We start from the raw sequence: 13,854 nt of genomic DNA, 5'->3' as shown, positions 1-13,854 counted from the left end.
TTGGTAGAGAAGTATTGAGAGTCTGGATAGCGAATTGTGTGAACATATTTATTTTGTTATTTTATTGTCTTTGTTTCTTGTTTGTTTATTTTTGTTTATAGTTTCACTACTTTGTTTTGGGGATTTTTGGATTGGACACTGCACTGTAAATAAATGCACCTTTGCACCATAGTGCTACATCGGCTGAGCATAATTTTTTTCTTGCTTCAAACATTACCCATAACAACGCATCTGTGTGACAGAAGTAAATTGGCAAAATGAATTCAGATATATTAATATTTACAGTATGACAAGCTGCACTTGGAGAAATAATTCAGCTTTGATGTAATCATTTTTCAAGGCAACAATTACACAGCAGCCTAAAAAACCTCTCCATATTCTGTCACATCTGCTTTATTAAGCAGAGACAACCTACTCAACCTACTTAGGACTGAACTGAACCTCCTCGAACCCTAAAGAATAGGAAAAAAAATCGCATTGGATTTTACACTGTCATCTTCCATACAGTATTTCCTAGAGTGGAGTTATTAACATGTCTAACCGCCGTGTGTCAGGAACCCTTTTAAGACCCGCGTCTCCTAATGAGTACGTGTGGAACGAGGTGTTGAGAGCTGCAGATTAGCACCCTGTGAACAGAGCTCTCTCTCTTAGTACATTAAAGTCTGCAAAATGACTATGTCACAGCACTACAGCGCGTGGAAAAGGTCATCCGAATGCCGCCTGATACCAAGGTGATGTTATTTTAGGCTTTATTTCGAGCAATTAAAACCCTGGGACAACGAGCGAGCGCAACCGTGGATCTTCAGAGATCTGATGGAAATGTCGCGCGGCCTCGTGAGTGAATCTGGAGTTATTCGTTTGCTCATCAAACAGCAGATATTAGAGAGAGAGAGAGTGACGTGGAAGAGCAGTGAAGTCAGAGCAAAGATCAACATGATGACTTATTTCAATATAGAAACTTTCTGTGTGTGTGTGTGTGTGTGTTTGCAACAAAACTACACTGTTAGATTTATTTAATTGTATTTTTGTGGTAACTTACTAACAGCACTGTTACCGCAACTGCCCCTTTACAGTAACTTAACTATAAATGTGTTTTACAGTAGCAGAGTGCTACCGCAAAAACGTATTTTTTACAGTAAAATAACCTTACCGCAACTTCTATTTGTATTAAAATACCCTTAAACACATTTAAATTTTACAGTATAACACTTTTTTATACTAGTTTTACTGTAATGTATTTACATTTTACACTAGCAGTACAAAACCTTTACTTTTAGTATTTACTATTGACTTTAATCAATTCCGAACAAGTGACTAACTTTTTTGGTTTTGTCTTCAACTGCACTAGCAGTACTTGATTACTTTGATTACAGCTGAATACCGCAAATTCCTAACATGCAGTAAGTAGCCCAATGGCCAAGCAAAACTACTCCAATAATACCAAAACTTAAAACATGCCATTACTAATTCATGAAATGCACACTTTACTTCACTGTACTGTATGCATTCTACAGTCTTCTTCTTTCAAAATAACTTTATATTAGTAATTATTAATTTTTTTATCATAAAAGACCATCTTAAACTGCAAAAAATGTTTGTCTTTGATGTTTTTTAGTACAAATATCTACAAATTCTTAAATCAAGAAATGTTTTCTAGATGAGACATATTGTCTTGTTTTAAGAAATCATGTGCCAGAATTAAGTAAGTTTTTCCTTAAAACAAGCAAAATAATCTTGTAAACAGGACCCCACTGCCAGATTATTTAGCTTGTTTTTAAGGCAAATGTCTTATAATTTTGTCATTTTGTGTGTTTTTTTGATTGTCTAGAAAATGTTTTTTGATTTACATTTTTTTTTATATATTTGGACTAGAAACTAGGCAAAACTTTTTTTGAAGAAAACATATTTTCGGTGTACTTTTCAAGTCAAAATTTACAATGTTTATTTTGCTTGTGATCAAGTTGATCTGTGTTACCGCAACTGCCCCTTTACAGTAACTTGACTATAAATGTGTTTTACAGTAGCAGAGTTCAACTTTTTTTTTTTTTACAGTACAATAGCCTTACTGCAACTTTTTTCATGATAAAATGACCTTCAACATATTTTAATTTTACAATGACAATGTTTACGCTAGTTTTACTGTAATGTATTTACATTTTACACTAGCAGTACAAAACCTTTCCTTTAAGTATTTACTGTTGAATTTAATCAAGCAAGCGACTAATTTTTGTCCATCGACTGTCTCATTTGTCTTCAACTACTCTAGCAGTACTTGATTACTTTGATTACAGCAGAATACCGCAAATTCCTAATTAACAGTAAGTTACTGTAAAAGTTAAAAAATGACCCTTAATGCAGTGCATATTACAGTAGTGAACTGTAAATGTGACTTATTTCATTTAGTATATTTTATCTTGCATCTTATATTTAGTATTATGTCTATTGTCTGTTTTCTCTCCTTTTATATTGCTGCTGGTCTCTGTGAGTTACCAAACAAATTTCGTTGTACAACTACAATGACAATAAAAGTTCTTTACTTTCTTTACTTCTTTACTTTAAAGAAAGTATGTGGTATTTTACTGTTTTTGCAGTAATTAACTGTAAAATTGTGGCAAAGTCTAACAGTGTAGCCCAAAATCAACCCAATGGCCAATCAAAACTACCTTAGTAATATTAAAACTCAAAATATGCCTGTGCCTAGTCATAAAATACACATTTTACTTTTTCTTTCAAAATAACTTTATATTAGTAATTATTGAGGGGGTGGCGCAGGAGGTAGTGCTGTCGCCTCACAGCAAGAAGGTCGCTGGTTTGAGCCTCGACTGGGTCAGTTGGCGTTTCTGTGTGGGGTTTGCATGTTCTCCTCGGGTTTGCGTGGGTTTTCTCCGGGTGCTCTGGTTTCCCCCACAGTCCAAAGAAATGCAGTACAGGTGAATTGGGAAGGCTAAATTGTCCGTAGTGTATGTGTGTGAATGAGAGTGTGTGGATGCTGCGTAAAAAAACATGTGCTCTGGTGGTTCATTCCGCTGTGGCGATCCCGGATTAATAAAGGGACTGAGCTGAAAAGAAAATGAATGAATGAATAGTAATTATGGAGATTCTGTTATCATAAAAGATCATCTTTTCTTTTCTTAAAGATATCAGCTTTTCTTACATTTCGTCTTAAGTCCAAATATCTACAAATTCTTAAATCAAGAAGCATTATCTAGACAACCTAAAAATATTGTCTTGTTTTAAGAATTATGTGTCAAAATTAATAGATTTTTTTTCCTTTTGACATGAGATTAATTTGTTTACACCATTGGCAGATTATGTAGCTTTTTTATGGATATCACTTAAACTTGACATTAATTCTAAAAAGCAAGACACTATGTTTTGATTGCCTAGAAAACACTTTATTTATTTATTTATTTATTTTTTTTAGATATTTGGACTAGAAACAAGCCAAAAAATCCCCTAAGAATTTGTTTATTTATTTATTTTGCAGTGTACCTTCAAGTCACCTTCATCTGAAATCAAAATGTACAATAATTATTTTGCTAATGATTAAATTAATCTGTCGATGGGAATCCACTGAAGAAAAACAAACTTTTTTATTATTATTAGTTAAAAAAAAAAACTTATTATTTTGGTCATCTTCAACCAAAATCTGAGATTTTTTTAAGTTTAGTATTAAAAACGTAGAACACTACATGTCAATTTAACAGTGTGAAAAAACTAAAAATATATAGTTATATATAAAAACATGTTTATATAAAAATTATATAAATACGTAAAAAAATATATAAGAAAATAATTAAAAATCTATATTATTATTATTTAAATTTTTCTCCTTTACTAATTTTACTGCATGGCAGCAAAACAAATCAAAATCTGAACCATCAGCTGGACTGAACCTGTAGTGAATATCCTTGACTTTGGCAAATAAAGAATCAATCAGCAGCACAACACCAAACCCTTCCTCTTCTTAAAAAAGAAAGAAAGAAAGGGAGCCCTTCAGATAATGTCTTTCATGGTTCAGTGGTCTTACAGGGGTTCCTCCTGCTCCTGAAATGGGCAAATTAATAGTTGCTTTGGAACAAATTGGAATTACACCCCTCCATGCATTAATGTCAGAATGCAAGCCAGATCCCCTGACAGGCACAGGGAGCAATGAATGAGATCCTGGGATACAGCAGTGTTTGGCCCCTGTGGTGTGAGGAAATGCTTAAATGACGTGCACTGAGAGTCAAAGACATTACAGAGCAGAGAGAGATGCTTTTCTGTTATACTGCCCACTGGCAAACCTCACTCAATCTGCATCTCTCAAGTCATCAGTCACTGGAGTGAATATTTACTCTCCATCAAGTGCTCATACCCTGTAAATCTTCATGAGTTTCTTTATTACATTAAAGAACATATTTTGAGGAAAACTGGCAACCAGTAGGAAAAACAAATACTATGGACGTCAACATTTACATGTTTCCAAAATTCGTTCAACAAAGAAACTCATAAAGGTTTGAAGAAAGTAAAGGGTGAGTAAATTGACATTTTTCATTTTTTAGTGAACTATCCCTTTAAATAATTACACTATGATAATTGATACGATCTTTAGTTTCATGTTTTGGCTGTGAGAACTAATTGGTTATATGAATATCTAACTGAAAATGAACCTCTTAAAGTAGCCAGATTTCAAAATAAAATGTCTGTGGCCCTTTTAAAAAGACCAAACCTTCCCGGCTGTACCTCGCAATTAAAACTATGTTGAGATCAAGTAGTACTATTCAAATCTAATCTGCTAAATATTTCATTTATTTTTGCTTAACTAAGGTGAAATACTTATGTTATCGGTCACTTTACAGTACACTGAAAACGGGTTAATTGCAAATTGTTGCAAAGAATTTATATGAGCTGAATTGAAAGACAAGTTGAACTGCTACATTTCTTATTTTATTGTTTAAATTTAGCCCATATACATTTTTTTTTGCTTCAACTTACCTGAAAACATTTAGTAAATCAAATGAATCATTTTTTCAGTGTTTCTAGTAATGTTTTTGCTAAGTGAAAAAGGGATTAGTTATTTAAAGCGAGTAAACAAATTGCCTTAAAAAGCAACAAGTTGACTTTACAAAAGTAATGTAAGTAAACCCATTGTAACTTGCAACTGTTAAGTTGACAATTTTTAGAATGATGCAAATTGTACTCGCTTTTTTAATAAAGTATAAAAACGAATCTCTTTTTACACTGTCAGACTATTTTAGCACGTCAGTTTCCAATAATTATACTGTAATTATCACAATATTACATATTTAGTGCTTCATTAAGTCTATAATATCTACACTTCTAGCCCGTGTTGAATTTAGAAGTGGACTGTTATTTTGCTAGATATAGAAAAGCTGGGGTAAAAAAAAAGGTGTATTGGAAAAAAGTGATTAGTTTACTTTTATTTTTTTTAAATAAAATAAAATCGCTCGCTCACTCTCCGTTGAAATAAATAGTTGCTTGTAGTGTGAATGAGGCTTGAGTGAGTGAGTTTGTCTCAGTGTGTATGATTGTTCTGTCTTTTCAATAATTCAATCATTCTGAAGATCTTTCCTACCAAAGAACCTGAAAATAAAACGTCTACTGAATTTTGTTACTACAACGTCATTGTATTTAGAAAGTTGGAGAACACTTTTCTTTTTTTTTTCATTTATGATTAAAAAATGGGAGGATGAGGAATAGTGATTAACACAACTAATGTAAGACACGTTGATAAATCAAAACGGATGATGTTCCAGATAGAGAAGTTGTGGTTAGATAGTGATAGAAAACTGCTTTCTCTGTCTTTAAGTCATATCGTGCATTTTCATAAGACTGTGTATTTAATAAAAATATAATAATTTCTTACATTTATATAGCCCTTTTCTGGGCACTCAAATAATTTAGAGATGGAGATGTTTTGACTGATGAAACATTCATCAACATCATTGTCTTTTTTATAGACTTTTTTTTCTTTATAAAATAAGCATTTATTGGTTGATACGTTTGTGTCTATATCTTTATTATATACAGTTTAAGTCAAAGTTTTTGTAATGATGTTTAACAGAGCAAAGAAATGTTCACTGTATTACCTATAATAATTTTCTTCTGGAGAAAGTCTTATTTGTTTTATTTCGGCTAGAATGAAAGCAGTTTTTATTTATTTTAAAGCGTTTTAAGGTCAATATTATCAGCCCCCTCAAGCAATATATATATTTTTTTGTTTGGCTACTGAACAAACCACTGTTATATTCAGATTACATATTTAATATTAGATTATATACATATTTTATTACATTTTCCTAATTTCCCTAACTTGTCTAGTTAACCTAATGAACTTAAGCCTTTAAATGTCACTTTAAGCTGAATATATTGAAACATATCTGGTAAAATTTTATGTGCTGTCATCATGGAAACGATAAAAGAAATCAGTTATTAGAGATGAGTTATTAAACTATTATGTTTAGAAATGTGTTAACATTCAGTTAAACAGAAATTGGGGGAAAAAATAAACAGGAGGGCTAATAATTCTTAATTAATCTTAATCTACAGTAATTATTAAATATTACATATTGATATTTTAGCAAACTTCTATCACTAGCTAAATCATATCCAAACTATTCAACCAAACCAAATTATTAAAAACAACCTAAAAAAAAAACAAGATTTCTTTTCTTTAAAAGCTTGTTCACTCGATGAGCATTTTTAGTAGCCCTATTTTTGTACTCCATTTGTGGAAAGTGCACTTGAGATTGCCTTTTTCTTTAAGCGTGCCATTTATCTTGACTGACAGGTCCAGTAGATACGCTACTTTTGCAATAACAGAAAAAAATAATAGAAATCACAATGTTTATTATGAAGGTCACTTTTCATTTTTGGAAGTACCTAAATACAGACTTGAAATCACTGAGGCAGATGGATTGTCCCACAATTTTACACTCAAACTGAGAACAGCCTTAAACATGGACATCAACACCGTCAATGATAAAGCATGTTCTGGAATATACTGTAGTTATAAAAATGAGATCTGTAAAAAACAAAATAATAAAATAGATTTTGCTCTCATCATCAGGATGTAATGAATTATTTATATGACACAAGACGATGACGGTCAGTTTTTCCTGTCGGTGTTCATTTTCACATAGTGTGCTTTGGCATAAAAAAAAATGAAGGCAAATATAAAATGCATATTAAAGAGGTGTTTACGGGACGGCACAAATACAGATATGACATTCACACCCATGAGTCATAGCAAATGTCAAATTAGTGTATGAAAAAATAATCTTTAAGAACAGTGTCAGAAACCATGACGGAAGATGCTGTGCAATATATCTGAAAATAAAATATATAGAAGAGATCACAGCATCCACAGTTGTGGTCATTTCATCGATATACTGGTTATCAAACGTTAGAGTTGGAGTCTGGTGAAGCAGTGGCAGTTCTTGTGGGTTTTTTTTTTCCACTTTGAATCCCGCCATTCAGCAGGAAGTGAGTTCAGTTACTTCATGTCAGTTTTTCAGTCTGGGATTTCCTGCTCTGCTGTTTCGTCATTCACAGACTCTTCTTCAACTTCTTGTGCTTCTTCCTCCTGAAAAATAAACAAAAGTATTTCCTTTAACCATAAAAAGGTATAGATGTATAGTTGAAGTTAAAATGATTAACACTGCTTTGAAATGTTGATTCTTTTTTTTTTCTTCTGAAGAAAGTCTTATTGCTTTTAGTTTTGTAAAAAAACAAAACAATTTTAAGGTCAATATTAATAGCTTCCTTAATATTGTTTTGGTTTTCTACAAAACAAATTTATTTATTATTCAATTATCCTAACTTGCCTAGTTAATCTAATTGAGTCTTTAAATGGGTCATTGGGTGATGAGCAAATCGTACTAAATTGTACGAATTAGCTACTAAATCAAAAAGTTACGAATTGCCGTGAGATTGTGTTGGAAGTTTAGGATTAACAGCAATCAAACACATACCAATGGAGTAAGTGCTAGTGTTGTTACTCAACAATTGTTCCATTTTGCAAAGTTGTATTTACTTTAATAAGTTATACAAAGAAATTATACATAGAAATGAGCACTGAGTCGCAGACGGCATGTCCTCACATTTCTAAGTAACAAGTAGACAAGTCCTGAGGATAAAAGTAAGGAATATTGCATTATCAATCTTCTTTTATTTCTTGAAAAATGTCAGATACACTGTTTTAAGTTTTTGAAAAGAAACTTCAACAGTACATTAGGTCTATTGTGTCCTCTAAAAATCTCAAAGCTCTTAAAACTGTTCATTTATTTCTCAACTTTTTTCCAATACTCTTAAACCAGTTCCCGTTTACTCTACAGCTTTTTGTTTTTTTGTATATGTATACTTTATGCTTTGACTCTTTGTAAAACTCATGTACAATGTTAGTAGTTCTTTTTTGTTGTTGTTTCTGTTATCCTGTCATTAATTAATAGTTTAAAAACGAATAAGTTGACAACACCAAATACTGCTATGTAAAAAAAATGCTGGGTTCCACACAATCGATTTGTCGTGGGACAACATGAAAAAGTTAAATTAGCTTATTAGTTTTTACAAATTTAAGTGGATTAAACATAAAACAATTAAGTTTTTTTAGGACAACTTAATTTTTTTGTGTTCGATCCTCTTGAATTATGATTGAGTTAACTTTTGATTTGTGTTGGGACAAGATGAAGCAATTGTGTGGAACAGCATTTTTGTTATACAGTGTAGCCTTATCAATGCCTATAAGTGTATCAATGAAAGTAGCAAATTCTTTAATACATTAGTGAACATAGCATTTGCTAACTTGACAACAAACATAGTCATAACCAGTAGTGGAAAGAGTACTGAAAAATCATACTCAAGTAAAAGTACCATTACTTCCCTAAAAATGTAGTGCAGTAGAGTAAAAGCATCTGTTGTCAATATTACTCAAAGTATGAGTAAAAAGTAGACCTTTCAGACCTTTCAAAAGTACTCAACAGTAGTGAGTATTATGCTGTAAAAAGCTGATGCATTTACATGTAATTTGTGTGTGTGTGTGTAAACGTAACATTCTGTAGTGTATCTAGGTATTGCCCAGCAGGCACACAACGTCATAAGAGGTTAATAGTAGGTTAGATTTAGGCTGTGATGTCAGGTGACCAAGGTCTAGCCAGCATCCAAGGACAACGTTATTTTGATGTACAATAACAACACCAAATGATATTGATATAGGGTATATGCCGAGCTAGTGTGTTTTCCATACTGATAAACTTCCGGTGACCTGTTATTGTGAGTTTTTTCTATTTTATACAGTTCTTTTTACAGCATCGATGTTGTAACACAACTCAAATACAATCAGTTAAACAGATTTTGGCATTCATTTAGTTGCTCAAGCGTAAAACGAGACAAAAAGCCATTTGCTCGCACGCGCCTGTCAGAATCGGCAGGCTAGCGCAGAAGCTTCATTGAATATATTGGGGTAAAATAAATGCTTATATAATAAAGACATGGCGGGGGAAAATGTAATTTAATGCAGTGCTTCTTGTACAATCTGAGACCCACTTTATATCGGATATCACTCAGCCAGTGGAGATCGCTGATTTATAAAGAAAACAAAACGCGCCGATTTTGCATTGGCATACAATTCACCGGAAACGATTAACCCAGGTTACTGGCAAATTCAAAGTCCTATTAGCATGCTTCGGCATATACCCCATTTGGTTAATTTTATTTTCATTCCGATTTTCATTTCCAAAAAGAATGCAACATCCCCATGACATTGGGGTACAACATCAATTTGACGTCATGTTGACTTCAAACACCTGCTGTGTGTTTAAGGCCATTTCAGTCATCATACAGTAAACATCTGTCATCTTCTCATCCGTGACATGCATCTAAACAGTCTCTGGGTCAATGCGTGTAAAGATTTTGGACATCTTCTTAGACAATTTTAATGCTTCCTAACAGTTTGCTGCAATTATAAATCACCCATGTCTTGAGGTAGTTCATTATGAGCCGATTTACCTTCTATGTGCGATTTGATTGGACAGGAATCACAGGAATAATTTTTCTAATCCCCATAGACAAGAAAAAAATAAAGTAGTGGCTGCAGGTTGAAGGAAAATAGTGGAGTAAAAGTACAGACACAGCACTAAAAATGTACTCAAGGGAAAGCAAAAGTACTCATTTATAAAACTATTTAGTAAAGTACAATTCCTGAGAAAAACTACTCAATTACAGTCATTTGAGTATTTGTAATCAGTTACTTTACACCCCTGGTCATAACATAGTAATTACACTATTAAAAACACTAATATACATTGTTAAATAAACTATTTGCCAGCTAAATTTCAATTTACACCCCAATAAAAGTTCTTAAAACTCTTAATACAATTATAGTAGGGAACCAATAAATATAGTATTATGCGAATGCATCTTCCTTGAAATTTGCTTAAAAAAATCTCACAAGCCATGATTGGAAGCTGTATCTACATTTAACTCTGAATAATGTTAATTTCAGAGGCTCCACGGCAGAGAACAAAGAGCAAACGTCACACCAGAGTCACTTACACAACCTGCAGATTTAGAGGAGACGACAAACAGGAAATGACGGCCATCTCAGCTTTTAAGTGAGTCTGACAGATGCAATTATCCCCTCCTCCAAAGGTTAATAAACACATCTACGCACAGCCCTCACACACACACACACACACACACACACACACACACACCGCACACTCAAACAGCTGAGAAGCACATGATGATTCATGACTTTACTTACAGAAAGCAAAAGCAGAAAACAAGCGTCAACCACAAAAATCTCATTAAAAGCCTCAACTGTTCCTTAAAGCTGCTTACATTACGAAAATCAATCAATAGAGTAATAGCATTTACATAGTAATCACCTAGTCAGAACCTTGTAATGAAGTATGTCTCAATAAACAACACACTAATAAAGGCTATTTTCATTTTTAGACATGTTATTAAAGGCATCTCCTGCTCCCAAAAGCTCTTTATATGTTTATAGACACAAATCCAACCAATATAGTAACAACCTAGAAAAAAGTTGACGAAAAATACTTTCAGGCCACAATAAAAATCTTATTTTTGAATATTATTTGAATGAATATAGGTGATATATTTGAACAAAACTAATTTATTAAACAGATATATTTATAAAAATAACAATTTAGTCACCAGACATCTTTAGAAATAGAAATATTATGTTTAAATTCAAGCAAAATATTGCAAATAAATGAACAGAAACTGCAAAAAATAGGTATGAAATTAATCTAAAAGGACTTGCATTGCAAACCTTAAATTATCAGCAGGAGTGTTTCAAACTTACAAATGAACAGGTTAAGGAAAACGAATATAAGCGAGCTGAATTCAGACATTTAGGATTCAGAATTGTGATCAAAACGGTGTCTTGAGTCGCCGTCTCAGCAGTTCATCTGGCCAGACAGCTTTGCTTTATTCAGCAATGTCTCTCCCATATGGCTCTTGTCTCTGTCTGTGCATGACTTTTGATATGCAGCCAGGCCTTTATGAAAAATGAGTTACTTTTTTTCCTGAACTCTGGGTACTTTGTCGTCGCCGGGCCGTTTGGAGATATAAATCTGTTGGTGGGACGACACCTCATGAACCTTGCTGCCGGATCAGCCTGTGCCATCCACCAAATCTCTCTGACAAGCCTGCCAATTTTCCAATTACCGCTGGCACCATTCGTTATCATCAGGCCAGTCAGCACTTAAAAGGGCTACAAGAGTGGAGGAGGGAGGTCCAGTGCATGCTAACAATCTCACGTTGAGCCTCCATTGACCGTTTTCACACATGAACACAAACGCTCACTCACTGACCCACACGACAAGGTCTGATTGTGATTTAGTTTTGAACTCTAGAGGCAGGGTGAAAGCAGGACTCATGGACAGTCCTCTCTGTGTGTGCTGAATATGGGACAGCAGAGCACACCAGCAGAGAGAACACATGGATGCATGCAGAGATGAATTAATATTGAATTACAGTATTAATAACAGTATATTAGTACTGGTTTAAACTGAGTTTTCACTTTGACAAGAGTCTTTAGAAAACATTCTTATATGATCATTTGTTGCTCAAGAAATATTTCTGATCATTATCAATGCTAAAAAACACGTGGCAACAGGTGTTTGATGAATTAAAAATATTGTTCTAAAAGTACAAAAAAAGTCATATTAAGTCAAGTCGAAGTTCAACAGCTTGCCTATGGGAGCAAAATCCAGCCAAATGTATCATGGTTGTAGATTATAAATTAATGCACGTAAATCAAAAAAAATGACATCACGTGTAAAATTATAATGTACAAAAGTGAAAACAAAATGCAGAATAAGAAACAGAGACAGTTTGTGTCAAAAGTTAATGAGGGTGAATCAAAAATGAACATGCCTTTCGACAAAATCTGTTTCTTTTTTTTTTTCTTTTTTGGTTAAAAAAAACAACACCTACCTTAATAATTTTGCCAAGTGTTTTCTTTTTTAGCATTGGTAATGATCCGAAATATTTCTTGAGCACCAAATCATATCAGAATGATTTCTAAAGGATCATGTCAAACTGAAAACTCATTTAAAGCAGTACTAATATACTGTTTATATATACAGTTGAAGTCAGAATTATTAAACCCCCTCAATTATTTGCCCACCGTTTATTTTTTTCCCTAATTTTTGTTTAACAGAGAGAAGATTATTTAAACACATTTCATAATAGTTTTAATATCTCATTTCTAATAACTGATTTCTTTTATCTTTGCCATGATGACAGTAAATAATATTTTACTACATATTTTTCAAGACATATAGGCTATACAGCTTAAGGTGACATTTAAAAGCTTAACTAGGTTAATTAGGTTAACTAGACAGGTTAGGGTAATTAGGCAAGTTATTGTATAATGATGGTTTGTTCTGTAGAGTATGGAAATATATATAGCTTAAAGGGGCTAATAATTTTGACCTTAAAAAGGATTTAAAAAAATAAAAACTGCTTTTATTCTAGCCAAAATAAAACAAATAAGACTTTCTACAGAAGAAAAAATATTATCAGACATACTGTGAACATTTCGTTGCTCTGTTAAACATCATTTGGGAAATATTTAAAAAAGAAAAAAATTGTAGTGTAATGTGAATAAGAGGCAAGTTGATAAATCATATTTTTAAACTAAACATTACTCTGAAAATTCTAAGCTAATAATATTTAATGTAAATTCACCATTCTGTTTTAAGAATATTTTATAATACAATAGGCAGTATGTAGGCTGAGAAGTTTTAAATAAGTTTATCCTTTGCAGTTTTGAAAAGTGTTATGTTGAAAAAAAACTGCATTCCTCATCCTACAGGCTGAACACCTACAGCACACATTTGCACAATGTGACTGCTTTTGTAATTTACACAGAAATGATCAGGGTTTTTTACTTTCAAAACTTGCACTTTGAAACCATTTAAACGAAATCTCAAACTTTGGAATGAGTTATTATTTGAAACATTTTGAACTGGACTTTACAATATACATAATTTCACTGAAATTCTTTCTAAAAGTCATTCAGAATGTTGGATGTTTTACATCACAGTTTTAAATGCGCATCAATTGATTTACTCTTCAGTGTTTGGACTATCAGCAGTGAAAATTAACCCACACTGAACTGAACTAAACAGAACTGCTATAGAAATAAAGATGAATTGAACTGAATTAAATGCCGGTCTGACAGAGTCCATTCGCAGATTTGCCGATGGACCAATAAAGGTTTTTGCTGTTCACCATCATGATGTTTCACAAGTGCAAAAAATAAACCCTGACAGTATTCCTCAATGCTGAACTCCAAAACAAACTGAGGGAACATTG

General features: G+C 32.8%; 1 protein-coding gene and 1 long non-coding RNA gene across 2 annotated transcripts in view; one reads left to right on the top strand and one right to left on the bottom strand.

The window, feature by feature from the left end:
• The window catches only part of LOC130246587 (uncharacterized), a 40,489-nt gene that overhangs the window by 25,209 nt on the left and 1,426 nt on the right, over positions 1 to 13,854 (top strand). The window contains exon 4 of the long non-coding RNA XR_008839454.1: positions 10,505 to 10,613. This is a non-coding gene — a long non-coding RNA (uncharacterized LOC130246587). The remainder of the gene's footprint in view (positions 1 to 10,504; positions 10,614 to 13,854) is intronic.
• Positions 6,836 to 13,854, bottom strand: part of phf14 (PHD finger protein 14) — a 162,160-nt gene continuing 155,141 nt past the window's right edge. The window contains exon 18 of the mRNA XM_056479623.1: positions 6,836 to 7,588. Within this exon, the coding sequence (XP_056335598.1) occupies positions 7,517 to 7,588 (72 nt within the window). The 3' untranslated portion in view covers positions 6,836 to 7,516. The remainder of the gene's footprint in view (positions 7,589 to 13,854) is intronic.

Source organism: Danio aesculapii, chromosome 19 (assembly GCF_903798145.1).
Source record: "Danio aesculapii chromosome 19, fDanAes4.1, whole genome shotgun sequence".
Taxonomy (NCBI): Eukaryota; Metazoa; Chordata; class Actinopteri; order Cypriniformes; family Danionidae; genus Danio; species Danio aesculapii.
The sequence above is the reverse complement of the archived record's forward strand: the minus strand, read 5'-3'. Positions and strand labels throughout refer to the sequence as shown.